The following is a 26,904-nucleotide window of genomic DNA, read 5'->3' as shown; positions in this document are numbered from 1 at the left end:
ACCAGCTTTGGCAGTGGCTGCCTCTAACATTAGGTTAGGAGATAGGGTAGGACTGAAGAGCACCTTTGTTTACTTGAAAATGCTTAACTCCAATTTGGAACAAAGGAGAGGGCTCATCCTTCCCCATCTTAAAAGGTCAGTCATAGCCTTTATCCAAAATTTTACTGTGTTTTCTATTAAAGGTCATAGTTCATTTGAGTAAAACTTTTTAATTAATTAATGCATCGTGTAATTACAGTACAAAAATTTAGATAAGCTTTAAACTTCATGGCAGTATGATCTTTGTTGAATTACACTCAATGTGTTTTAAAGTCAGAGTCTTCTCGAAATCTGAAAGTGCTCTGCTAATATCTGCTCGGTACGTAGAGGATGTACATAACAAATGATTTAAGTACATGGACAGGAATCAGCACTTGACTCTGTCTCCCTCCTAGGGTTACTCTTGATTAAGAACTGTTACAGAAAGCCAATTCCTGCAGGAAAATATTTCCATAAATGTCTGACTCACTCAAGCCCTTAATGTGCTTTGCATATTGCCTCTGACAAGTCTCATCTCAAAAAAACAATTTTCATATTATGCAAATAAAGATTTTGGTAAATAGGCTAGGTTTTTTTTTTTCCCTCACTAATGTCTTCACATACATGGGAAAACTCTGAGATTATTAATGACAGGGGCAAATGGCAGCATACAACTTTGAAAAATTGTGTAGGTTCTGTAAAATAGCATCTAATAATAAAATCTTGCCACAATGATGTTTTGGCTAAATCTAGAATGGCGATGTGAGGTAGTGCGATTGATGTTTTTAAAAGTCAAATTTATATTCCTTGATTGTCTAATTATTAGGTCTTATTTCTTCTTCAGGTCTTATTGACATAGAAAAGCTCAAAATGCTGATATCAGCTAATGTAGCACAATAATTCGTTTAATGTATTTTTGACAGTTTTCCTATCCAGTGGTGCTTGGTTTTAACTTGCTTGTTAAATGTTTCTGTTTATTCATTTCTTCTTCTCACTGTATGCTAAGAAAAACTGGAGAACTTAAATTTACTTTTGTCCCTAAGCAGTGGGACATGCCCACTTTTCAGCATGTTTGCTAGCCAGAATTACCTGCTCCTTTTGCTTTTAAGCACTCAATTATTCTTTGTATTTCATAGCACAGCCATGTTTTTGAAAAAGTATATATTATACGTCTTTAAGAGGACTGTAAGCAAATGTGCCATCTAAGAATAGCCTATCTCCTAAATAGGTTCTGTTTTCTTTAAAATTAGCACTTAGAATATAGTGTTCTACTGAGGACTTATTCAGACTGTAAATGCAGATGACATCAGAGAGTGATGTTCCTGGTATATTATAGTTTGTGCTTTTGTTAAATCTTTGTGAATTATTTGCTCAGGGCTTAAAACAGCTTCCATATGTTGTTTTAATTTTAACTACTTAACTGTTACGAGATGTAATTTTCTAGGACATTCCACTCGTCACCCATTTAGAGTTTTTTCATTAGTTTCCTACCAAACATGACCATACAGTTTTTAATAAATCGACTATATCTTGTTGTCCCTGTGAAGTGTATTTTATAACGTTAACAAATTTTCACATGGGGGCCTCCCCGGTGGCGCAGCGGTTGAGCGCTGGGTTGCGAAGCTGCCCGCGGCCTCGGTGGCGCTGGTTCGATCCCCGGCTGCTCCCCGGCCACCAGAGGAGGGTCCCACGTGGCGCGCAGACCTCTCCTGCCGCCCGCTGCTCCCCTCAGCAGTGTACTTCGGTCCCTCTGCCTGCTCTGCTCCCCTCTCTGGCTCTGGTGAATTCTCTCACCCTCCCGTGCTTCTGACTGTACCCAGTGCATGTATAAACAAAACAAACAAACAAATAAATAAATAAAAACATGCCTCTATAAAAAATTAAAAAAAAAATTAAAAAAAAAAAAAACAAATTTTCACATGGGTACTTGATAGAAGACCAACACTGCTTTTAATCTGTTTGTAAAAGTGTCTGCATGCTATTAAATACACTGTGAAAATTAGGTCTTTGAGGGATGTATCTTATGTCATAGCCTAAACATTCATGCAACACAACACGGCAAAACCTGTCATCTTTTCAGTTCTCTTGAATTAAGTCTTGTTTCAGCTCAGATTTTTGAACTACAGTAACATGTTTGGGTTACTGTTGAAGTTAGTTTTTTATGTGGATATTTAACATAAAAACTTTTATACTGAGCTTATGCTTAGAAATTTTCAACTGCTTTTTAATAAACACACTGAGAAGGTAAAATGATATATTGGACGGTAACTGAGGCACCTTTTAAAAAAAAAGCATTTTCCTCTTTATTCACCATTAAAACTTATTAGACTCATCATCATTTAAAAATTCATAATTCTCATCATCATTTAAAAATTTATAATTCTCTAAGTTGACCAGAGTTCATGTGTCTGTGAACGGGCAGTTGAAAACAGTTGTGCTGTTAAAAGACACTGCCCATGGTGGTTTCCCACTGTTTTTGTCGTTGGCTATCACCTTATTCACATCTAATGATTCAAACGATTAAAAGGACAACAATTAAGGCTGGTTAATTCTGCCTAATTTCTTTCACGGTGTTGTAAACGGCTGAAAAATATTTATAAGCAAGACTTTTAACCTGAGGTTCGCTTCTTTTCTGCGTTTCATCGTATCTTAGAACAGGCAGAATCCGCCTGATAAACATCCCAGTTTGTTTCCATCCAGAGTCTAGCTACAGAAAGAGACTCCTGCCTCTGGTAAAGACAGCCATGTGGAAGGTTGTCTCTTCTTTGCGTTGGGCGCTGCACTGAGACTGATTGTAGCAGGAAGGAAAGAATAGAATTCACGTTATAATCAGTTTTGCAGAGCAGCTGAGCACTGTGAATAGTTATAATTGACTAGTCTGAATATTAAATTCTGTTGCTGCAGCAAGAGAAAGAGTGGAGGGAGTTGTTGGATGTTGGTCCAGTAGGGTGATGGCTTTTGCATTCACAGATGATGGTGACCTCACCTACAAGGCCGCACATGGGCCACTTACATCAAATTTTGCAATGTTTATTGTAATAAAGAGGTAACCCTTGAAAAAAGGCTCTCTGACCCATCTTCCTTTCCTTGAGGAAGGAAGAGCCAAGTAAACAGCACAAAGTGACACGTCCTTCATCCTAGTAGTCCGATATTATGCTGCTGGAACACAGCTGCTCCACCAGTGTGCATCACTGGTTTTTCTCCTATCTGTTAGATCTTCTACATTGGATATTACCTGGGAAGAGAGGTGGGGGTTCCTTACCCTGCCATTGCCTCTGGCTCATATGCTTCTCAATGATATATACAGCTCTCATGGAAAGTATTACCCCAAAGTATGTAAGATGATGCTAAGATAAGCATTCTTGCAGAAAGGGGTTGCATTAACATAATGAAAAGATGCATGTTTTTATTTTGGTCATCTGTCCAAAAAGAACTTTCTGATTAGATTGTTAGCAAGTCTTAATATGTTTCTGTGATATGGCAGGTGGAATTATTCAATCTTGCCATGCCATCTTGTTGGTTTCCTATTTCAACAAAAAATAGAACACAACACATGCTGGATTTACATTCTTGGATAGTGGGCAAGATGTTCTCCTTGATCTTCTACTCTTAGATGCATATGAAATGTCTGCCAGTAGGTCAAAAGGACTTTTGGTGCTTAGAATTAGACACGTAGAATTTCACTTGTCCCCTCTTTTATCAAGTGTGTGTGATTGAGTTTCTCACACCTTTACCTGTTTCATGTCTTCTTGTAGGATGGGTCAAATCTCAGTGCCAATCAGAGGGCCTATGCGCCTGAGCAGCTGCAGAAACAGGACAGTTTAATCATTGACATCCAGTACTACCTGGCCCAGCAGATTCACCCAGTTGTGGCTCGGATCTGTGAGCCAATAGATGGAATTGATGCAGCCCTCATTGCAACGTGGTTGGGTAAGTGTCCCGCGACGCCAGGGCCCCTCACCTGGCAACTGTGGCATGAGCAGTCCTCCTCCTCCTGTTGGGAATCCTTTTATGGCGTGGAGCTGTGTTAGGCATGACTGTTTATAGGTTAGGGATTTAGTTTTGCACTTGTTTGGTTAATGTCTATTTCCCTCATAGACTGTGACCCCAAATACTTGCTCCCTCTGTAACTACGTGCTTGCTCCCTAGTAGGCACTCAGGCAGTAAATGCTGAGGGAAGGTAAAAGAAAGGATGTAGAAGAGATTTTAGATGCTGTTATATGAGTTTACACTGTTGCAGCTTTCATTTGTGAATTTGCGGTAATGATATCTTGATTATTGATTCATCTTGTTCTGTCTCAAAAGTATTTTCATATAAAGTGAGAATACACAGCTCTCTAGCATTTAAAAGTTGAATTGTTACTACTTTTAGTTCTTGATTCCCTGCAAGTATTTTGCTTTCTTTTAAATTCTTCTAAAACCGGACTTGTCCCATGTTTCTTTGACTTTTTGTTATCACCACATTGTCCTGATTGCTGTGTCAACAGATTTTCATCTCTTGCTTAGAAATAACCCGTCCTGATTTCTAGACACCAACACATAAGTGTTACATTGCTTTAAAGTCTCTATGCTCTATCCCATAGTGCGCAAAGATGAGAATTTTTAGATTCTGCCTAATAAGACTTAGCAACTCCTCATTATCTGACAAGTAAAGTGCAGTTGCCTTTGACATCTTACTGCCCCTAACTTTGGCAGTTGCAACTCTTCATTTTTGAACTACAACCTATATTTCTTTCCTTATTTCTTATTTTTATGCTCAGCCTCCCCTTAATATGTCATTGCTCATTCTGTTCCTGCTTCATGGAAAAATTTTCTCCTGTTGTTGTTGAAAGGCCTGACTTAAGAACCTGGACTTGGGCATTTAAGGGTACTAGGATCAAATGGTGGTTCTGCTCTTCTCACGCTGCTGGCTTTGGCAAGCCTTTAAACCTTACACTTAGCCTTGGTTTCCCAGGTTGTTGTAACTAGACTTGCTCTGCGGGAGCAGTGAGATGATGCACTGGGACGTTGCGCCCAGGCCTGGAGCAGGAGTGTCTATGAGTGCTCTTAGTAGTCCTGCCCCACCCTCCACCAGGCTCCTGCATAAATGAGCCCACACTCCTCCCGGAATGATATGCACACAGTTCGCACTCAGTGTGCATTTGTGGACTGAGATTAGGCAGATGAATGATCAAGGCACAAGTTTTCCATCCTGTCTCTATTGAGTATGTTTCTGAGCTCCTCCCCATCAGCCCTGTCTCCACTATCCCGTCAGTGTCTGCTCTGGAAGTGGAAACTCATTTTTGACATTTGCCTAAGCAAAACATAATTAGGAGATAAAATTTTGCTACACAAATCATCAAATAATGTATTCTCAAAGTTGAGTTGTATTTGATGATGTTTATAAATCCTCAGCTGGGAGGAAGGGTGTGTAAATGCACAACAGTTTTTAACTTCCATCTTTTTCTCTCCTCTGTACCGAGTGCTCACTCAGTTGGGTGCTGTAATAAGTACTTTGCATATGTTTTCTCCTGTAATCTTTGCAATAACCTAAGAAGGGTATATTGTGCTCATTCCATTTTATGAGAAGGCAGCTGAGGCTTACAGAGGTAACTCATTTGATCTTGTCACCTAACTTGTAAGTGGCTCTCCTTGACTGGATAGGCAGCTAACTCTGGCTCCAAAGCTTGGATTGTTAATCACTGTGCTACACTGTCCTGCCGTTTCCTAGCTAAGAGGCGATCCCAGGTGGCATCAGCCAGGGGTGGGGCACTGTGGATGTGAAGGTACTGGAGCTTCATCTTCCTGCTCTCTCCTCTCTCTCAGAACAAAACTATATTTTTAAGAGTAGATCTCCCAGTTTCTTCATCTGTATCATCAAGAATCTTGTCTAAAGGCTAACCACTACCCTTTCCATCTTTCGTTTTGAATTTCTGGTGGTACCATGGAGGAGGGGTTGATGGAACAAGCCCTGCCTCATGAATGACATTGAACACGTAAGTAGGGAGTCTCTTAATTAGCAGAAGAGCTGTAGGGTACAGGGGGGCCTGCCTGAGTGCATAACCCGATGCCCTATCAGATGTCCCAAGACCAGTCATACCAAGAGAGGACCAGACTGGTTTTGTTAGTTTCAGAGGTTTTGTTAATTTCAGAGGTTATATTTAAGATCTTTTTTAGTATAAATTACGCAGGGTTGATTTGAATTTTGCTTAAAGACAAACTTTATTGCACTTGCAGCTGTCTTATCAATAAAAAGGTTACCTTATGAATCTAGTTTTCACGAATTATTTTCAAAGTCAGTAACCTGGTGGGTCCTCTCTTGGCACTGCTCTCAGTCTCTGGAGGAACCCCTGTGTGCTTGCCTCTCCCCGCCACCTCTCCACCCCATCGCCTGCAAGTTGTGGCACAGCCTGTGCAGACACAAGTCTAGGCAGCCCCTTTTTGGGGCCATGTGGCCAATTAGAACTTTGAGAAGGGCTTCCTCCATTTTATTTTTCCTGTCATTTTTGTATTTTGCCTCTTGCCAGCAGTTTTTGCACTGAGGTGGGTAAAGTGGTAGTCGGCTTCCTCCCCTGCTTGTCCTCTGCTGCCCCTGCCATTGCCAGGGGTACCAAGCCATCCCTCTGCATTACCCCTAGTCCTCGAGGAGTCCTGGAGCACTCCCTCTCTCCTCAGGAGCCTGCCCATTGCCGGAGCGCTGGAGAGCGGAGCCGGTCCCCATGCAGATCTACAGAAAACATTGAGGTGCACCAGGCAGATCTTGGCTGATGTTGGCCCCCTGCCCTGGTCGGGAGCTGCCTTTTAATATGAAGGCTTTATTGCTCCAGCCTGAGTGAAAAATGAGGGTAGCTATTCTTCTCCAGGGGATTTGACGTCCCTGCTATCAGTGCTCACTTAGCCCATGGATTTGGAGAGGAGGAGGGAGGGGATGCGGAAGTGGCAGGAAAGTAAGGGGAGTGTTGGGGGGTGCGTGGTTTCTAAGAGGTGCAAGCTGTAGGCATGAAATGACTGTAATTTGTTTTTAAAATTCTAAATCTGTTTTCTTTATATATAAAAAACTGCAGTTAGTGAACTGACACTGTTAAATAAGTTGAAGTGTACAAATGTATACATAAAATACAAGCCCTCCAACTGCCTAATCACAGATATAAAATAATTCTCCGGCTTTTAATGTAGTTTTTATCTTTGATTAATGAAATGTATTACAGTGTTGAAAGTTTAGTGAAGTTTGATACTTTGTCCTTTTAGTTAGTACAAAGAAATCAGGAATAATGGCATAATTTCATTTAGGAAAATTATTAAGTTCATGATTTTTTATTTTTAAGATTCTTTTGTGGAGAGCAACTATATTTTTCCACTACCTTTTCCTTTTTCTATTGCTTTTATAGTGCTTTCCTTGAAATGAAAGGCAAGTCTCAAGTGTTGGTTTTATCCTGTGGCTTCACTTTGGAAATTTCTCTATTTCTCCCCGTCAAGGTACCTTCTGAATTCTGTCTGGTGGCATGTTGCCTGGCCAGGTGTTCTGTATGGGAAGGCCGGTTTGGTGAAAAGGAGTGAGGATAGTCTATTAAGTGAGTGAATGAATACGTCTGTTGAGTTGAAAGAGAATAATTTGTTCTTTCTAATAACTAATGGTCCTCATTATCCCACAGTAAAATATGTATCATTTTTCTGAAACCCATACAAGATTATTGCTATTGGGCTTAAATAAAGCAAAATTTTACTCTTTTCCATCTTTGAATAGAAAAAAATATAGTATTACTCTTCTCATACAATAGCCCTATGGGAAACATGGCCACTAAAACTTGGAACTCTTAGCTTTTGTTCTGCAGACTATAGGTGTTTTTCTCTCTCTCTTGTTCTAATGTAAGTGCTCTATATTCTGTGGATGAAATATTCACAGTATGTTCCAACATCCAAGTAGTCTTCTGTACCTAGCAAAACAGACCAGGGATGAGAATAGTCTAAAGTTCATTCTTCAATTTTATCTTTTAATAAATATATACAACATGCATAATGGTACTTAGAATTATATAATATCTTTGCTCCAATGAGCAGTGATTTGTGCAATGGCTGTTAAAGTACACTTCTTCATGGTCATTGATAAAATTTCAGGCATTGTTTATCTGGGCTGTTTTCTTATTGGTCCTGCGAAGTTACTGATGTTTACATCCCTTTAAAAGGGATGTAAATGTTCCCTTTTTAAAGAATGGCCAGCACTACCGATGTTACAGAAGGTGGGCGTTTCTCACTAGATAGCCCAGTAACATTTCTACGAAGTGCAACAATAACCTACAAAATATGGGGCAGAGTGACAAAGTGCAGGTGGCTGGGAATAGAATGATGCCAGTGGCAGGTGTCGTTTGCTTTTTCTCACCATTAAGCTTGGAAGAATGTCCACAGGTGACCATCATTTCCGAACCTTAAATATTTTTTATAACACAATTAACAGTAAAATTTACAAAGTCACATCACAGCAAATGCAAAGTAGGATGTTAAGTCTTGTGAACTGATAATTGCCACTTCTTCCAAGATGGAGAACTATTCCAAGCGCATTATCAGATGCTCAAGCTCCCAGCCTACTTCTGCATTCACCGAACAGGTTCAGGTCGAAGACCTGCTGTGCTTGGCATCATAATGGGAACTGTAAGGGATGCAAAGTTGAATCGGCCATGCTCCTTCACTGGAATTATAGTCCAGTCCATTGAATTGATTTCACTGTTGTGGGAAATTCTGGTGGCCAACACAGTGTATGTCTTGAATGAAGTAAAATAAAGAATTTCTGCTCTTCAGGGAAAGCTGGGGACACCAGGGAAGAGTTTAGAAAATTGGCAGCATTTGAGACATTATGAAAGTGTGTTATGGGGAGGCCGACACTGAGTTGGGGATGTACCTGTCCCACTCACCACCCTTTCATCCAGCCGATGGATGAATGTCAGGGACCCTTACCATCACAGTGGTAGTCAGGCCATGTCAGCCCCTCCTGATGGCACATTAGGGGAGTCTCAGAGAGCCTCTTAAAGGCACAGCCTTGTTCCTCCATCCCTAGCAGGCCAGCACACGATGGTTTCTTTGTGTCTCCTGAGCCCCAGTGCTTAGGGCCCACAGGGACTCAAGCAGACTCCTCACCTGACTCAAGCAGAGACCTCTGAGGACTTGGAACCAAACCTGGGAGTATAGTTAGAATCATTTAGATTGTTGCCTGCACTAGTAGTTCTGAATTTTGGCTTTGTATCACTTGGCGTTTCCAAAGAAAAATGGGGATTTTTCAAATTATTTGTTAATCAATTTTAAAAGATTTAAACTTTATTGAGGAATAATTGACATATATACCTGTGTATATTTAAAGTATCCAATGTGATGCTTTTTTAGTTTTTTTTTTTTTTAATAGAGGCATGGTTTTATTTATTTATTTATTTATTATATATTTGTTTGTTTGTTTTGTTTATACATGCACTGGGTACAGTCAGAAGCGCGGGAGGGTGAGAGAATTCACCAGAGCCAGAGTGGGGAGCAGAGCAGGCAGAAGGACCGAAGTACACTGCTGAGGGGAGCAGCGGGCGGCAGGAGAGGTCTGCGCGCCATGTGGGACCCTCCTCCTGTGGCCGGGGAGCAGCCGGGGATCGAACCGGTGCCGCAGAGGCCGCAGGCAGCTTCGCAACCCAGCGCTCAACCGCTGCGCCACCGGGGAGGCCCGCCAATGTGATGCTTTTTTAAAATTAGTCATTTACATGTGTATATAACTTCTGGGGTACAGGTTTACTCCTCCATGGGTGCACATGCTTCACTTGCCCATCACCCCCTTCCAGCCCTCTGTTCCCTCTGGGAGCCAGTATATTTTTCACTGTGTCAAAGAATTGTTTTTACTGTATTTGGCCAGTATATGTTTTTTTGGTTCTTTATTAATTTCCTCAGATAAGTGAAACCATTCACTGTCTTTCTCTTTCTGATTTATTTCTCTTCGCATCATCACCTCTAAGTCCATCTATTTTGTCCCAAAAGGCACTATTTCATCTTTTGTAACAACCGAGTAGTATTCCATTGAGTATACATTTCAGTTTCTTTATCCAGTCCTCTCTCACAGCCTGAATTGCTAAAACGACGCTGAGGAAAAGAACTGAGGTATCAAACGCCCTGCCTTGAATGTGATGATTTGATACTCATATACATTGTGACATGATTACCGCAATCGAGATAAGTTTTCTCTCAAGATTTTGGGAGTTAACTTCTGCAGGACCATAAAAATCCTAGGAGTTAAGCTTACCCAAAGGTCTGAATATTGTTTCTTTTGAAATACTTAGAAATTTTCTATTTGTCTCACGAAGAGGCTTATTGTTGGTATGAAAGGTACAACTGAATGGTTGTCTGCCACTTCTGTAGTAAATTGTCTTTAAATTGAACCTGCAGTATTTTTAAAAACTTTTTAATATGAAAATTCTGAACATGTACGGTAGTAGAGAGAACTGTAGAAGAAACCCCCATGGGCTCATCACCCAGCTTCAACATCCTGTACCTGTGGCTAATCTAATCCCCCCCCCCAGTTATTGTACAGCAACCTCTAGACAGATCATTTTATCTGTAGATATTTCATTTTGCATTTCTGAAAGGCAAGGATCCCCTTTTTAGCATAGCTGCAATGTTATCACTAGATAAAAAAAACCCTACAATTCGTTTATTTCATCAGATGTCCAGTAAGCGTCATATTTCCCTAATCGCACTATGAATGCTTTTTTGGGAAAACAAACAAAAAACCTCCTTGTCTGAATTGGAAGCCAGTCAGGATCCATATGGTAGTTAATCTTTATCTTTTTAAAATTTTTTGATCCTTCCAATTTATTTGTTAAAGAAAAAGGTATTCTCTGTTCTATAGAATTTCCCTTATTCTGGAGTTTGCCGATTGCATCCTAGTAGTGCCCTTTAACTTTATGCTTCTCTCTCCCCTGTATTTCCTGCAGGGTGGTAGTCAGATCTAAAGACTTGACTATGTTTTTGTTCAGTTTATTTTAGTTTTTGCTAATACTACTACTTTTTTTTTTTTTTTGGTGGGACCCTTGCTGGCAGCCGGGGAACAAACCGGCGCTGCAGAGGCTGCGGGCAGCCTCGCAGCCCAGCGCTCAACCGCTGCGCCACCAGGGGAGGCCCCTAATACTACTTCTTGGGTAATGGTGTGTACCTCTGCAAGAAGGAACATAAAGTCTGGTTGCACTCTTAGCACATTTTGAAACAAACTCATGTATATTCAGAATAAACATACATGTATTAGACATGCAATAGTATGCCCTGAAGATTTACTCACTTTTCTCACCTTTTTCTTTTTCTTTTTAAAGATTTATTTATTTATGCGTATAAGAACTGGGGTGCGGGCCAGTGGTGCAGGGGTGTTGAGAGAATTCACCAGAGACAAAGTGGGGAGCAGAACAGGCAGATAGACTGAAATACACTGCTGAGGGCAGCAGCAGGGACACAGGAAAGGTCTGCTGCGCTGTGTGGGTCAGCTCTCTGGCCAGGGATGGAACTCGTGCTGCAGTGGCTGCTGAGACTTAATCCCTGCACCACCAGGGAGGCCCTCTCATCTTTTTCAATGTGAATTTCCTTGTGATAGTATACATACAGAAAAGCACACAAAACCTCACTGAATAGCTAGATAAATTTTCACAAAGCGAATGCAACACCAATATAGTCAGCACTGAGCTCAAGAAACATTGCTACATTCCCAGAAACCCCCCTTGTGTCTCCTAGAAACTGTTCTCCACCCACCACTGGAGAGTTACTGTGTGACTTATGTCACATCATTGATGAGGTTTTCTTACTTTTGAATGTTATATGTACTGTGCCTTTACTCTTTGTGTCTGACCACTTCCAGTATTATGTTTGTTAGATTCATTTGTGTGGGTGTATTTGTTTTCTGTTTAGTATTCCATTTCATGAAGATAATACACTATATGTATGGCCATCTCCTGTGGATACATCTGTGGGTTGTTTCTACATTTGGGTGATTGTGAATAGTGCTGCTTTGAATATTCTTGCATGTATTTTCTGAACAGTGGCATGTATTGTGGTTGAGTATATACTTAGGAGACTTGCCAGATTGTGGAGGACATGTATGATCAGCTTTAGAAGATACTACCAATTTTTCGAACTGGTTAAACTAATTGACTCCCCTACTAGTAGTGGATGAGTGCTCCGCATTCTTTCAATACTTTGTGTTTTCTTTCTTCATTTTTTGCAGTAGCGTAACATAGTGACTTTCACTTACATTTCTTTGATGACTAATGAAATTGAGCACCTTTTCATGGCTAATTGACCATTCAGCTATCTTTCCCTGCACCGGCCCCCCTTTTTTTCCTTTAGCAACTTTATTTTTTTGTATTGAACTGGTGTTACACTGTGCTTTATGTAAGTTCCAGGCATTCATCCTCGAGATCCTTTCTCCTTTTGTCAAATGCCTATTTGTTTTTTTTTCTACTTTTCTGTTGGGATTTTTTTTCTTAATTGATTTGCAGGCATTCCCTATATATTCTGAATGAGTCCTTTGGAAATACATATCACAGACATCTATTCGGTGTGTTTAAAATGTAATTTACATTTCATGAAATATTATGATCTTAAGAGTATCATACAGTCAGTTTATCAAGACAGGACATTTTCATCACATAGAAAGTTTACTTGTCTACCTTCCCTATTAACATCCTCCTTCACAAAAGCAACCCCTATTCTAGGATTTTATATGAACGATTTCCTATGGTATATATTTTTTGTGTTTAGCTTTTTTCACTTAGCATATTTTTGCGTCTCATCTATTTTGCTGCAGGTATCCATATCCATTCTTTTTCATTGCCAAGTAGTATTCCATAACAGATCACACCACTTTCTTAAGTCTCCTGTTGATGCACATCTGCATTGTTTCCAGTGTCTGGTTATTGTGAATAAAACTGCTATGAACATTCGTGTAAAGGATTTTTATGGATATAGCATTCACCTTTTTAAAATTCATCAAGGATTTTTTTTTCTTTAATCATACTACACTTTCAGTTTGCATATTTTTTCTAGGAAGTCCACATATATGACAGCTTGCATTCATGCAAAAGATAAAGCACTTATTTCATAAAAGAAATGATTAGGAAAAAAAGCAACAGGATCCCATTAATTTGCTCCCCTAATAACTTAAGTTAAGCATATTACAAACAATTGCTTGTGAATATAAGTTAATTTCTCTACTCACTTGGATTTGTCCCTCTTCCCCACTTGTATGAACATGCCTAATTAGCTTTATACTAGCTATTTGCAGTTGCATTAATAGACACCTTGTCTTTTGAAGGAAGAGGATTATTTGGCTAAATATCTTAGTTTCAGAACAGACTAAATTCAGCTCGGGGTGAGGGCCGGTGAACATGCTGCGCGCCGGCATCATGCGCTGGCTAGAGAGGACAGCGGTAGGCAGAAGAACTGTGCTGAGTGGCACACTGGCAGAGTGTGGGGTAAGAACGGTTAGCCTAAGTGAAACAATACAGCTCTGTTGAACGCATCCTGGGGCCTCTGTTGTTATTTTCTGTAAATACTTCTTGAAACACGAGAGCTTTGATCTTGTTGCCAAAAGAACAGGAGTTCATACACATTTTCTAACTTTATAGGCAGTATTTTCCTTTCATTCCATGGTCTCCTCTGTCTCCCTCGCGTTCAGCCTGAGAAAGTGGTGTGGGACTGGATCCCTGGAAGTCACGGGGCTGAAGTAAAGCACAGCTCATGTCTGCTGCTTATGGGGAAACCAGGGATGCTCTTCTCCAGATCGCTGGCTCCACCAAGCCCACGTCGGCTGCTCTTTCTTTTATTCTGTGCCAAACTGAATGAAGGCAGTAACTAGTCTAGTAGCAGAGAAAGTTCTTTTTCTCAAATGGGACATAAAGTTTGCTTCTTTCAGCCAATTGTTCAGAGAAAGCATTTAGAAGAGAAGGAATTTGGAATTGTTTTGCATCTCTAGCTCAAAGATTTATGTGATTGATTACTGTATGGTGAGCAGTATAACATGGATTACACGTTGTATATGTGTTATGCCAAATGTGGTCAGAAAGTCTTCAATGTAATTTGTGACAAAAGTGTTTCATTTTGGAGAGACAGTAATTACCAGCCGGGTTGTCCAGGTAGCAGTTCTGTTTTGCACTTTTTAAGATTCAGGATCGACCTCTAGGTGGCAGCACCAGATACTTTTTTTCCTGTTTCATTCCAGCCTAAATGAGTTACGATATAAGCAGTAAAACTTTGAAGTTTCCTAAAACTTTGCAATAAGCTGCTTATTGCCAATTTTATGAGGATTTGGAAAAATTAATTTATGTGTTGAATTCCAGTTTGGGGGTTGTTTAAGCCTGGATTTTGACCTTTAAAAAGAAGCGATCCTAATTTTTTTAAGAAGTGATCCTAATTTTTTTTAACAAGACAATAAATGTTTTTCTAAAATGATTTTATTTAATCTTCTGTCATTTGCTTATTGAACTTAAAATTTTTCTCCCAAGGAAATCACTTTTTATATTTTTGTTTCCAACTAAACTTGTACAAAGGCCATTATATACCTAATATTTTAAGGTCAGTACAGTAAATTTTCCCTTTATATATATATATAAGATTTATTTGTTTATGCATACAAGAGCTGGGGTACAGGCCAGAGGTGTGTGTGTGGGGAGGTGAGAGGATTCACCAGAGACAGTGGGGAACAGAACAGGCAGATTGACCAAAGTACACTGCTGAGGGGAGCAGCGGGACAGTCAGGAGAGGTGTGCTGTGCCATGTGGGTTGCTCCCTGGCCAGCTCGGGGATCGAACTCATGCTGCAGTGGTTGCAGACAGCTTCACAGGTTGTGTTTTAACCCCTTGTGCCACCAGGGAGGCCCTCTCCCTTATATTTTTAATATTTAACACTGACCTATGACTAAGAGTGCTGAGATAAAGCTTCTCTTTAGAAAATTCAGCTTGGGGATAAAACTGGAGTTCTTAACTAGGCCAGATGCCTTTGTTATTGCTGTGGACAGATAAGGGTTGTTGTGGAAATGGACATTTACAGTAGGCATTTCATAAGGCCTGGTATTTTTGCATAACCTCAGATGCTTGTTGAGCATTTTTCCAAAAGTAGCAGGGGGCCCATTCTACTTTTGACTTAGCAGCAGACTGCCCTGGGCCTCAGGTGAGCTAAGTGGGCCATGGTGGTGTGAAAGGTCTAGGGCGAACTTCTGTTGCTTCCTTGTCACGGCCTGGCCAGTTTTGTATGTGTGCAAAGCTAGTGTTGCTTTGTTCTCTGATCTTTGGGCTGTGAAAGAAGCTGGCCTTTTAGAAAACCCTTGCTTGTTGTTTTTCCTTTTTTCTTACTTTTTGAATAGTTTTGGCCTGGGACATTGATGAATAATCATACTATCAAAGGTGAAACTGCTGTCTCATAATTGCAAGTAAATCAAGACTTTATGTGAATACGGTTGGATTCAGAACTAGAGTTTAAGCAATTTGCAACAGTTACCCTTCATGCAGAGAAGAAATGGCCTCATTCAAGGGCATGATCTCTCTCACTCAATTCCTCTGCTCCTTGTTGTCTTCTATTGTGAGGGTATATGTTCCCACATACTTCAGTAATTTGCTGTTTCTCTTAGGGATTGGTAACTTGTAAAATAAAAATGTATGGTGAGTCTTAAGATCAAGTGTTCTGTGTTACAATAATTTTTGTCATGAGCCAAAACCAGTTTTTCAAGTTGTTTTGATTGTGTATTCTTTGTTTTATTATATTTGCTCTGAGATACTCTATTAACTTGCTATATACCATGAACATGTGTTTCTTCTATTTTTCAAATGCATACTACAGAATGAATATAGTAGTCTAGATTAAATGATGTTCATTATTTTAATTTGCATTCATATGACATTTATTGAGTGCTTACCACATGATAGACACCTTTGAAAGTGGTTTGTTCTCTAATATCTGATTTAAACTTGAAAGAGCTGGTTGGTGATATGTCCTCCATTTTGCAGGTGAGAAAACTGAGACTCAAAATCACAGTCTACTTATTCTTTGTTCAACACATTTCAACTGTGTCAGAGTCAACTTCAAATCTTCTATTATTGCCAGATGTCACTTGACAACAGACCATATAGGATTTAAAATCTTATCACTACATTTTTAATACGTCTGTTAGAGTATCTACCTATGCAGCTGTTGATTGAATGAAAACAATAGTAGCTTTTGACAGATACGCTTTGACCATGGGTTAATTAAATTGGTTGGCCTAAAAATGTTCCTTAATAGTGTGTGGAAACAAAATAGCATAAACTATGCATCACTTGTTCTTGTGTCATTTTGATTGAGATATGGAAGGTATATTTGGTTTCCAGATTGTTGGGGATAGTTTGGCCTATAGGCTCCGTAAATCCATTGTTTTGCACATCTTTTACATTTCTGAATTCAGAACACCAAAAAACCATGTCGTGTTTTGTCTCAGATGCAGCTACTGAATTTTAACCACTGAATTAGATTGCAACCTACATGCTGTTAACTGCTGAGCCAAGATGGAATCGACCACTGCATTGAAATCAGGGTTAGCAGTTGTGTCTGCACTTGAAGGAGTGTAATGGCAGGGAACTTGTTTTATTTAATGGCATTTTTATTCTCTGTTTTCAGTTTTAATAATGATATTTTGATTTTACGAGGTTTTCTTAATAACAGTGCACGTTTTTATTGGAGATTTTCACTGTCACTTTAAGAAAATAATAAAACCATCCTATATAAGTAGTTGCTTCTGAACCCACATGTCCAGTGGCATATTGCTGCATTGTGTCAGGACAGTTTACTTGTTTTATTTATAAAGGAATCTTTGGTAACTAGAGAAGTCATTTGTCCATGTAATGTGAACCTTCTTTATCTTGAGTTCAAATGGTTGTGGATGTGTGCATGAATTTAAAATCATTCTTTTGTGAGTTTTCTCCTTGGAGGTATTTTTTGGATAAGGGAATTCAAATAATTGTACCTTTCTGGATTTGTTTTTTTCTCTTACATTAATAGGACTCGACCCTACTCAATTTAGAGTTCATCAGTATCATAAAGATGAAGAGAATGATGCTCTACTTGGTGGCCCAGCACAGCTCACCGATGAAGAGAGATACAGGGACTGTGAAAGATTCAAGTGTCCCTGTCCTACATGTGGGACCGAGAACATTTACGATAGTGTCTTCGATGGTTTGGTTAGTTGTTTCTTTTTGTTTATTGTTTTCATTTTGTGGGCAAATGAGTATAAAGACCTTTTCTCCACACTCTATGTTGAAAAAAGGGAGGGGAAGCAGTTACATGTTGCTTTTATGCGTTTTAAAGAATTGCAGCATCGTATAAATTCTGTTTTTGTGACTTTATTTCTTCTTGAAAACTCTTAGTAAAATGTGTTTGAATATTGTTTTTGGCTTCCCAGAGTGCTTGGCCTTGGTTTTTAAATGGAATCTCTTAAAATTTCTAAATTATCTTGAAGTATTTTTTATTGTAATTCCTTAATTAGTACCTATATTTCCCCACTCCCAGCCCCAATTTATTAAGACTTTGAGCAGTATTTTTCTTTATCTTAAATCAAGTTAATGGGAACTAAGTGTTTTTGGAAAGTTTTTGTTTATCTTTACACATCCCACTTGCCTCCTTTCTGACAAAGGTACTTTTGATTATCTTTTCTGCTGTCTTTGAATGTCAGACATTTAAAAAGTCACAGGAGACATTCCTCTCAAGAAGTACTGCCAAAAAATGTATCATTGACCTTGGATCAGAACTTGAAACTTGGCCAGTTTACTTAATTCCATTGCAGAGTTATACATGTACTAGCCATTGGCAAATGAGTAGGCAGTAGAATTGTGTAAAACCTTGAAACTGAAAGAAAATGCATCCTTTATCTAAATTAAAAGTAATTATTTTAAGTTAATTTGGACAAACAGCAGATGTTTAGCATTTTTTTGAATCAAAACAAAGCAGTCTTTGGAAGCAAGTGCAAGGAAGAGGCAGACACAGATCAGCAATACTTGCTAAATCCTTGAGTTTTGCTTCATTACAGCTGTAAATAAGATAGTTAATTGCATGGAGGCTTGACGACTTGCAGATGGGCTAACTGTGGAAGAGCCGATGTCAAGCTCTAAAATCTCTTCCACCTGGAATTGCTTAATGTGGCGGGTAGGGTTATGTACCAGATTGGAGCAGGAAACCAAGATGTTTAAATATCAAGAAGGAAAACAAATGTTCCAAAAACCCCAACAGTTTTCCTATATATTATATTTGCTTTGTCTTTGTTAAAAACAAAACAAGATATTTTCTCGAACTGCTGATAGTTAATTCATTCAAATTTCTATTCTTTCTGTCTCCCCCCAAATACGTTTCACTGGGGATGTGCAGGGGATTGACAGAAATTTTAGATTTGCCAGGCTGACAATAAATGATTGCTTTGTGGTAGAACACTTAATTTTCAGGCTTTCTTCTTGAAATTAAGTTGACAGTATGAAAGCAAACTAATGTCATTAGCACTCTTGCTTTATCTTCCAATTTTGGAATAAATAAATGCATATTTTAAAATTTGATCAATATCTCTACATGGGTATTTCCAGAGGGAAAATTATTTTAACCATAGAGTCTGTCATGTATTAAAAGTTAAAAAAAAATGATTTCAGCATTTTTTCCTTCAACTTTGTACTCTATTATGATGGTGGCAATAGAGTGGAGGATATGTATGAGAAGGGGACCTCTGGAATGAAAGTAGTTGATAAAAATAGGTTTAAAAACTCATCAATACAGTGAATTGAAAATATTGTCTACCAGGGAAAGCATGTATGTTTTTAAGCGCAAAATACTTTTATAAACTTGTAATAATCTTTTGTGTACCTGTCTGTCTTGACTTCTTAGGGAACCAGTATGGAACCCAGCTTGTACCGTTGCAGTAACATACACTGTAAGGCTTCACCTCTATCCTTTACAGTACAGCTGAGCAACAAATTAATCATGGATATTAGACGTTGCATTAAAAAATATTATGAAGTAAGTATCCTTAATGAGTTTCTTATATACACAACTTATTTAGGTTTGGTAATTTGTTTTAAAATAAAACTATGGTTTTGTGCATGTGGGCTTTCTGTGAAATCGAAATTTTGAAAAGACTTGAGGAAAATGATCGGATTTTTTTTTTTTCCGGTGAGTAGTACATCTGAGCAATATTTCAAATGAAATTCTTGCTTTTGAGGAGATGTGAGAATATAATGAGGAAATGTCTTATTTGTTACCTAAATAAGAATAAATTTTCTCTGGTATTTGGACAGAGGAGGAAAATCAATATTGCCTATCTTTGTCAAGTAGAGCTATAATAGCATGTGTGGTGATATTAATAAACTGCCCAGTTGCTAAGACTTTGTGTTTAGGTGGCAATCTAAACCATTTCGTAGCTTGTTTTTCCAAGGAAATAAAAATAAACATCTTTAAAATCTAAGTACAGTTTGTTTGGCATCTTAAAGAGAATGTCTAATTTGTATAAATATATAGTAAAAATGCCAGAACAATGAGTGAGCTATACACATTAGAACGGATTGTTTTTTGAAGGTTTCATTTTGTTTTTAACATACTTCATATGTATGAGGTTTTTTCTCTTAAAATTAAAAAAAACAAACTTCACATTTCCCATTTGATTTTTCTTAGTGTTTTATTATGTCATCCTCTAATCAAAATTTCTATTACTTGAGAGTTCACTGTAACTTTTTGAAAAATGCTATATGGGCAAGGCATTTCTTTTAAAATTGGATTCTTTTAGGTAAGTCTTAGGAGTTTGATCAATATCATTAATTTCTACTTCTATGTTGACATGTAACATAGCATTTTCTTCTTTACATCAAACTCCTTAAGTGAAAATCAAGTATTAGGTCATTTGGATGAAGAGTGAAAACACAGAGTTCCAGTATTGTGATTTTACAGTAGAATAAATTAGTATTTGTCAAAAACCAGAAAATCCCAAGTCGGTTTGTCCTAAGATATTTTTAAAATAATAATTATGACTACATTTTGGGAAATTTGAAACATTTTAGTGAATAATCCTGTGCTGTAGTTAATGAACCATTGGATGAGAATAAAGGTTATCTTTGGGTTTGCATTCCACAATAGATGAAATGTTGAGCACATGAAATATTAGGCCTTTATTTAGCATGAGGAGTCCAAATCAAAACTGTTCAACTCATTTGCAGACCTCAATGAGCAGAGTGTGATTCTGGAGTCTTGGGAAGAATTCCGAGTTTTCTCTGTATGTTTAGTCTATCAGAAGCTTCACCATGGAAATGTTAATGCTCATCTATTTCCTTGTACAAGAAGGGCTGGTCTGTTTTGACTAAGTTGAGAATAATCAGAAAAATGATCTCCTGTATAGTTAGAAATATGCCCTGAGAGATTGATTTCCAAGCCAATTTTGTGTGTTGTGGTGGTGGTGGTGATAGTGAAATAAGTGTTTTAGAAGCTAAATAACCTAGTTTTAGGGATTCAGATGTTTAAACCTAGGTTTTTAAAGCATTTGCTTTAATTGACTTGTCAGCTGGCCATTGCATTAACAGCAAGCAGTTGTCCACTTGATTGACTTTGCTAAGGATTTGTAATTAAAATATTCAGATGTCACCTTTAAGTTGAAGATCGATATGACTCTCCTCAAAATTAGGAACCTTTTTCTGTATTTTCTGATCTTATTCAGATGTGATTGGATCGGAGGGTAAGAAATACAGTATTGTTCCTTTTCATGGCTCCATGCTGAACAAATATTTCAAATTTTTTAGAGATCAGAGTTTTTGTATAGAAAACTTATGTACCTCTGGGTTCTAATTCATTGGCATACTCACTGCTGTTTCCTCCTGACTCCAGAATTAAATGAACTGTTGCCTGGAGCAGGACTTGGCCTTGAGTTTCTTTTGTTATTGTGCCTCAAGTTACACTGATTACATTTAGTTAAGTGGATGATACCACAGTGGTGGTAACCAGGTGTAGATTAATATACCATGCGTGCTGGAGATGAGGGTACTGGTAATAAGTACTGAATTAAGTGACTGTTAGCTAAAGCTAATGACCAAAATGGTTTCCTTCTATTTTGCGAGTTAAAAAGTACTACCCACTGGACATAAAATTTGTGAGTGGACTGAGAGCAAGAGTCTCCAATTTTTTTTTTTTTTTCATTTTACTCTTAGAATTACTGCAGAGGAAAAATGACCTACATTTCTGTAAGGAAGGAGCTTTAGGAAGACAGTGGAGGATTATGGTACTTGACCAAACAATGTAATCAGCATATATAGTGGTAACTTGGTATACTTTGTACCAAGGAACATAGTTTGCCATCACCAGGAAATGAGGTTGTCAAAAGCAGAGGACCACAGTTTAGGGTAATAAAGTAATACTTCTAATTCCTTTTTAAAAGTGCGTGTTCTATTCTGTCATAAATAAATAGTATTGACTGAATAAATGTGATGCACCGGACATTTTAAAAGTTGGCATATCTAACGATCAGTCTACATCATCTAATATTTTAATACTGGCTCCTTAATAGGAGAGTAAATGCTTTCTTTCCTCTCTTACCATAAAAAAATGATTGTATCCCTAAAATTCTCATTTCCTGGAATATTTAAATTTCAATATACACAGACAAACAGAAAGCACCAGACAAGGATATTTTAAGTAGTATATTAATTTCTTTAGAAGGGAAACAACTTTAGTGCTTTATCCCAAGGTTTGATGAAGCAGTGAAAGACTGAGGCTAGCACGGAAAGCTTTCGTTCCAAGTTGATTTCATGCCTTGGCCTTTGTTGGTTCCTCTGTACAAAGTTAAAACTGAGCTGGTATTTTTTGAGAATCATAAAAATCAGTTTAAAAACTTTTTAGGGATGTTTTTGAAAGACTCGATTTTACAGTGAAAAATTTATATGTGTTCTCTCTCCCCTTAAATCTGCTCCAGAAGAGCAAACACACACACACACAGACACACACACACACACACACACACACACACAAAAGGGAGAGAAACACTAGCTAATCTAAATTGGGAAATGAAGAGGGCTTTTTTTAAGCATGAAAATTTCATCATCTTGTCAGCTGGCAGAATGCCTGCTGTGTGGATTCACAAAGGCTAAGAATTACACTTTCATGAAATTTTCCTCACTAACTGCCCTGGTTAATTTGAAAGATAACCCACTGTTCTAATTCATTCCTCAATTGGGCGGTGCAGGTTTTATCTTTGATCTGACAAAGCATTTGTGTTAATCGTTTTGGCCCTCCACTAGACACTCTTGGGATTGTGCTTTTACAATAAATGTGTCTGTGATAGCTCTTTAGTCTATTATACTTACAATAGATCCATAGAACTGGTAATTAATTCTCCACTGCTTTGGAAATGGAAAGAATAGGTGTAGCTCTGTCAAGTGCTGCTGGGAAGTTTGTTTAGCTGGTTCATTTTTGAAGTGTTCCCCTCAGCCATCCATGAAACAGCCGCAGAAGAGAATCGAGATTGAGATCCTGCCTACCCCCAAGACTTGCTAATAAATGGGAAATTTGGCCCCTCTCGGTACCTGGGAAGGAGTAGTGGGTTATTTCATCTCGAGTACTGTTAGTTATAATGTACATTAAATCTTCTTTCTAATGCTTAGAGAGACACTTTTCTAAAGGTGGACAGGCAACTGAAATATGCTCCTAAATTCTCACCAATTACTTAGACAGGGTGTATGGTGTTCAAAGGAACCAAAATAGATTCCTCACCAGTCTTGTAGTGTTTCCAGATGCTCACAAGGAGCATTACTTAGAGTACTTCACTGTGATTCCTAAGCCTAGAGATATTGCTGGCCTTCCTTCTAGAAAAATTGACAGTGAACAGTTAGTGCAAGCCATGGCATCATTATTGTTGATTAGTTGGTAGGTCCAGAAAATAGTGGTTGCGTTCCTTAGAACTTTGCTATTGGCTTTTCAATATCAGAATTTTCCTGAAATAAGCTTTCTGAGGATGGGGGGTACACTGTCTTCCTTGTCTCATCTGTGATCCCTACTATAGCCCCTTGCTCTCAGATCTCTGCCATACCCCCTTGTCACAGCCGTAGTTGCTGTATCTCTTTTGGCCCCACTTTTATGGGGAATTCCAAAAACAAATCCAGTGTCTGTTGCCTCCTGTTACAGAGTAAAGAAGGGAGAGGGAGCGTTTGACCATCAATGCCGAGCCCCACCATCCTGGCTGTGCATTCCTCTAGTGGGGAGACAACACCCATCTGGGAAGTGGAGTGCCACGCTTTGTGGTGGATGAAGAATCCATGTTAAGTGAATTTAACAATTTTCCATCTTTGCCAGAAAAAAAAGATGCTTGTTATTTTTGAAATGGATATGCATTGCTCAAAGACAAGATTGGTAACAAATTCTACACACGTAAAATTAAGCCAGAGGTTGAATTGGAGCTACCTTTTATCAAACAGGCAAGGAGGGTGGCGCGGAATCCTGGATAAAATATTTACTCCACCAAAATATACACCCTTTCAGCATCACAGACAACACAATTCAAGGTGCCCAGCAGTACTTAGATTTCTAGAGGAATGCACAGACCTTGATTAGTAATTAAATCTGATAAATTAGAGATGAAGCAGCCTCCTACCCCATGGACACTCCCCGCTCTTAACCCTGTAAATCACTAGCAAGGCTACTCTCGTTCCCATTGCCTATTACTCTTCAGCTGTAGCCGTATAGCATGACAGAGCTGGAGTGTGGATAGGGCTATAGGACAGATAGGTGGATCTGTGGGATTGAGAGCTTGTACCGATGTTCTGTAACTCCTATTCCACTGCAAATATTTGCTGTTCAATAACCCTCAAAATTTCTCATTTCTTGCCTGTGGTGATGCAGGCTGATAGTTTTTAGGTTATAGGTTGCAATATGCAGTAGTCTCACAGGTACATTAGTTCAAAATAGTTTAAACTCTAAGCACTATTGGAATTATTGTTTATTTCCTTGCCTCTGCATTTATATTTAGAACAATTTAAAAAGAATAAATTGGGTTTCTTTTTTGTAAAGACTCTTAACAGCATAATTATACGTGGTACAGAAAGCATGCAAAGAAGCAATAGATATCCATCCCCCCATTCAGCAGCGCAGGCAGTGCAATCCATGCTGCCCAGCAGTGCTTGAAGGAGGATTGTTTCTTTAGGAACCCATGGAAGGCATCCTAAATCTCATTAAAACAAAACAAAACGAGCATACTGAGAATTTGTATTTCTTTTTGCTTCATACCATTTGATGGGAAGCTAAGCCTAAATGAGGCTATGGACACCAGTGGCATGTTTTTAAATGGTGGGATTCTAAGCATCGATCCCCATCCCCAGGGCCCATTGATGGAGGCTTCGTAGGTTTTTAGCAAATGGCTGATGTTTCTTAGGTTTGAATATCAAGCAAGCTAATTGTTGAGTCAAGTGTCATATTATGCTGCTACGCCACAGTGTGTTCTCACAAAAAACTGTAAGAAACAAGGGATTTCTCCAGTAGAAGCTGGTGTAGAATCTCATTGTTAGTACATTTATTGTTGTACAAGTGTACGTAAATAATGGGCCAATTCCAATCCCTTAAAACATGTCCACTGCACATTCTACACATGCAGCTTATGGTATGAATTTTAGTTGTTATAAAGGAGTTCCAGCAAGCAAATTGGATCAGATACACCTAATGCGCTACCTGCTTTTTATCCGCTGTAGAATAACAGTTGCACTCTCTACATTTATCACAACAACTCTTTTATCTTTGATTTCATTTCATCTTAACCTATGGCACAGACCCTGTTAGGGGAAGCTCAGGATTGCAGCGTGAGCCCACGGAACCAACAGGGGACCTATACTAAGATTGCTGAGGTGCCCTCACCACAGGGATCAGTGTTGTCTTTTGAGGACCGACTCTGGAGCTACTTTCAAGACATGAACTTGGGCTCTAGCCTCTCCGTTGCCCACAACATTACCTGCTTACACATATTCTCCCTGCTGAGCTTTCGTCAGAGGTGAAGGCCACTATAGCCAGGCTCTTTCCTATCCTCTCCCTATGTTCTGAAAGCTTACCAGTCAGTTCTACCCGTTTTCAGACCATGCACTGCTAGCCTCCCAATAGACTGTGAAGTTTTGTTCTTAAACACCTAGGTCAGAGTCCCTATCTGGTCACTTACCAGTTCTGTAACTTGGACTAGTTATTGAACAACTTCTCTAAGCCACAGTTTTATGGCCTATAAAACAATGATAATAATGGTACCTGCCACAGAAAGTCTTAATGAGGACTTATAGGGGACAATGTATTTGAAGTTCTTAGAAAACACACGGAGGAGGCTCCTTTATGCTCTTTATTCCAATCCGTGATACGGTAGCTGGCTCGGCTGTGTTCCTTTGTGTGCTTAGAATCCGCAGGAAGTCAGACTTGAACTGGGGACCATGCTCCCCCTGTCTTTTGAGTTGTCCAGCTGGAAGTCTAGATGTTCTTCCTGCTCTCTTCCTTCCTCCCATCCAGTCAGACCGATGCCACACCATGCTGTGCCTCCTCCCTGCAGTTTGCTAACATGGGAGTTTTGCTTCTCAGTGTTGGTGAATAAAGTCCCAAAGTCAGCCCCAGGAAAGGGCACTGATAAGAGCAGCTTGATGCAGTGGCTACAAGCTCAAAGACTATACTTGAGCTAGGTTTAACTACTTCAAGGCCCAACAGCCATTACTGTACTCAGTAAAGTTAAAGAAAGCATTGGTGATAATTAGAGAGGTTAGTGCTGTCTAGAGACTGTCCCATGTCATGAATAGCAGCACCAGGGCTATGGCCATCCTTGGGGATCCTAGGCCAGAATTCTGCATACCAAATTTGGTAAGAAAGCCATTTATGAGTAACAAGTTGAATTTTCATGACATTTATTCTTTCAGTGAGATGGCGCAAGAACCCTGGCCATTGACATTGGCGTTATGAGTTAGGCCAGACGACACATCTGACTGGATCATGAGTCCAGAAAGCAGATTATAGTCACCTGGCAATGAACTAGTCCATCCGGTGAAGGGAAACTTGGGGTCTCAGCAACTTCTGATACGGTTCGCCTCCTCTAAAGAGAAAATTGGAGGTTTTTTGAAATGCTGGGGAAATGCCATAGGTATTGTCAAGTATCTGAAAACAAGTGGGTAAAAACAGAAAACTGCTTGTGCCAAAACAGTAGAATCCCTTTCTTTAGTTTGATTCTCTCACCTTGTGTGTTTAGGAAAAACTCAACACCAGGTCTAACTCCAGTCATCTGACGCTACTGCCTTGTAGTAGAGTAAGAAATTGAACCAGAACAGATTTCATTTAACCTTTCAAAAGTGAGATTTTCACACTTTTGACCTTCTTGACTTCAAGGAGCAAAGTGAAACTATCCATTCTCTGCTGCACATGTAAACAAGGGATGGGAGGAGAGCACACACCTCAGACAACGGCTGTCTCTCCTGTGTGCTCTGCCTAGAAAGTGCGCGTTATGGTTCATGTGGAAATGGGCCCTTTGCGGATAGTTACAGATACGGATTTCCAGATCATCCTGTCTAGCTTAGTCTTGTGTTAAATGGAATAACCACATTTCTCTTCAGGAGGGAGTTCATTCAGCTGCCTTTCCAAGGTACTGTAGAAAAATTCTCAAAGCCTGGATTCCTGAAAGTAATACTAATAATAAAAATTAAAGCACTGATATTTTCTCATTGATTGGTGTTAGTTTGTGCTTGGCATACATCAGAAATGGCTTTACCATCACTAGATGGAAAGCTATAGTTGTGTATACACCAATGAGTATAATGTTCTGCTTTTACCTTTGTTTTGAAAAACCGTATAATTTTTTGACCTGGTTCAAAACTCATCTGACTCTTGGCACACCTCACCTCAAAATTGTTGTTATTGTGT

The 26,904-nt window shown here is 39.0% G+C and overlaps 1 protein-coding gene across 1 annotated transcript in view; it reads left to right on the top strand.

Annotated features, from left to right (window-relative positions):
* Positions 1–26,904, top strand: part of POLA1 (DNA polymerase alpha 1, catalytic subunit) — a 268,514-nt gene that overhangs the window by 117,669 nt on the left and 123,941 nt on the right. Inside the window, exons 32-34 of the mRNA XM_037512589.2 lie at positions 3,774–3,948; positions 17,029–17,207; positions 18,892–19,023. Of these exons, the coding sequence (XP_037368486.1) occupies positions 3,774–3,948; positions 17,029–17,207; positions 18,892–19,023 (486 nt within the window). The remainder of the gene's footprint in view (positions 1–3,773; positions 3,949–17,028; positions 17,208–18,891; positions 19,024–26,904) is intronic.

This window comes from Talpa occidentalis, unplaced genomic scaffold (genome assembly GCF_014898055.3).
Source record: "Talpa occidentalis isolate TD23 unplaced genomic scaffold, MPIMG_talOcc4v2.1 talOcc4.15, whole genome shotgun sequence".
Taxonomy (NCBI): Eukaryota; Metazoa; Chordata; class Mammalia; order Eulipotyphla; family Talpidae; genus Talpa; species Talpa occidentalis.
Note: the sequence above shows the minus strand (reverse complement) of the source record. Positions and strands in the feature narration are given on the sequence as shown.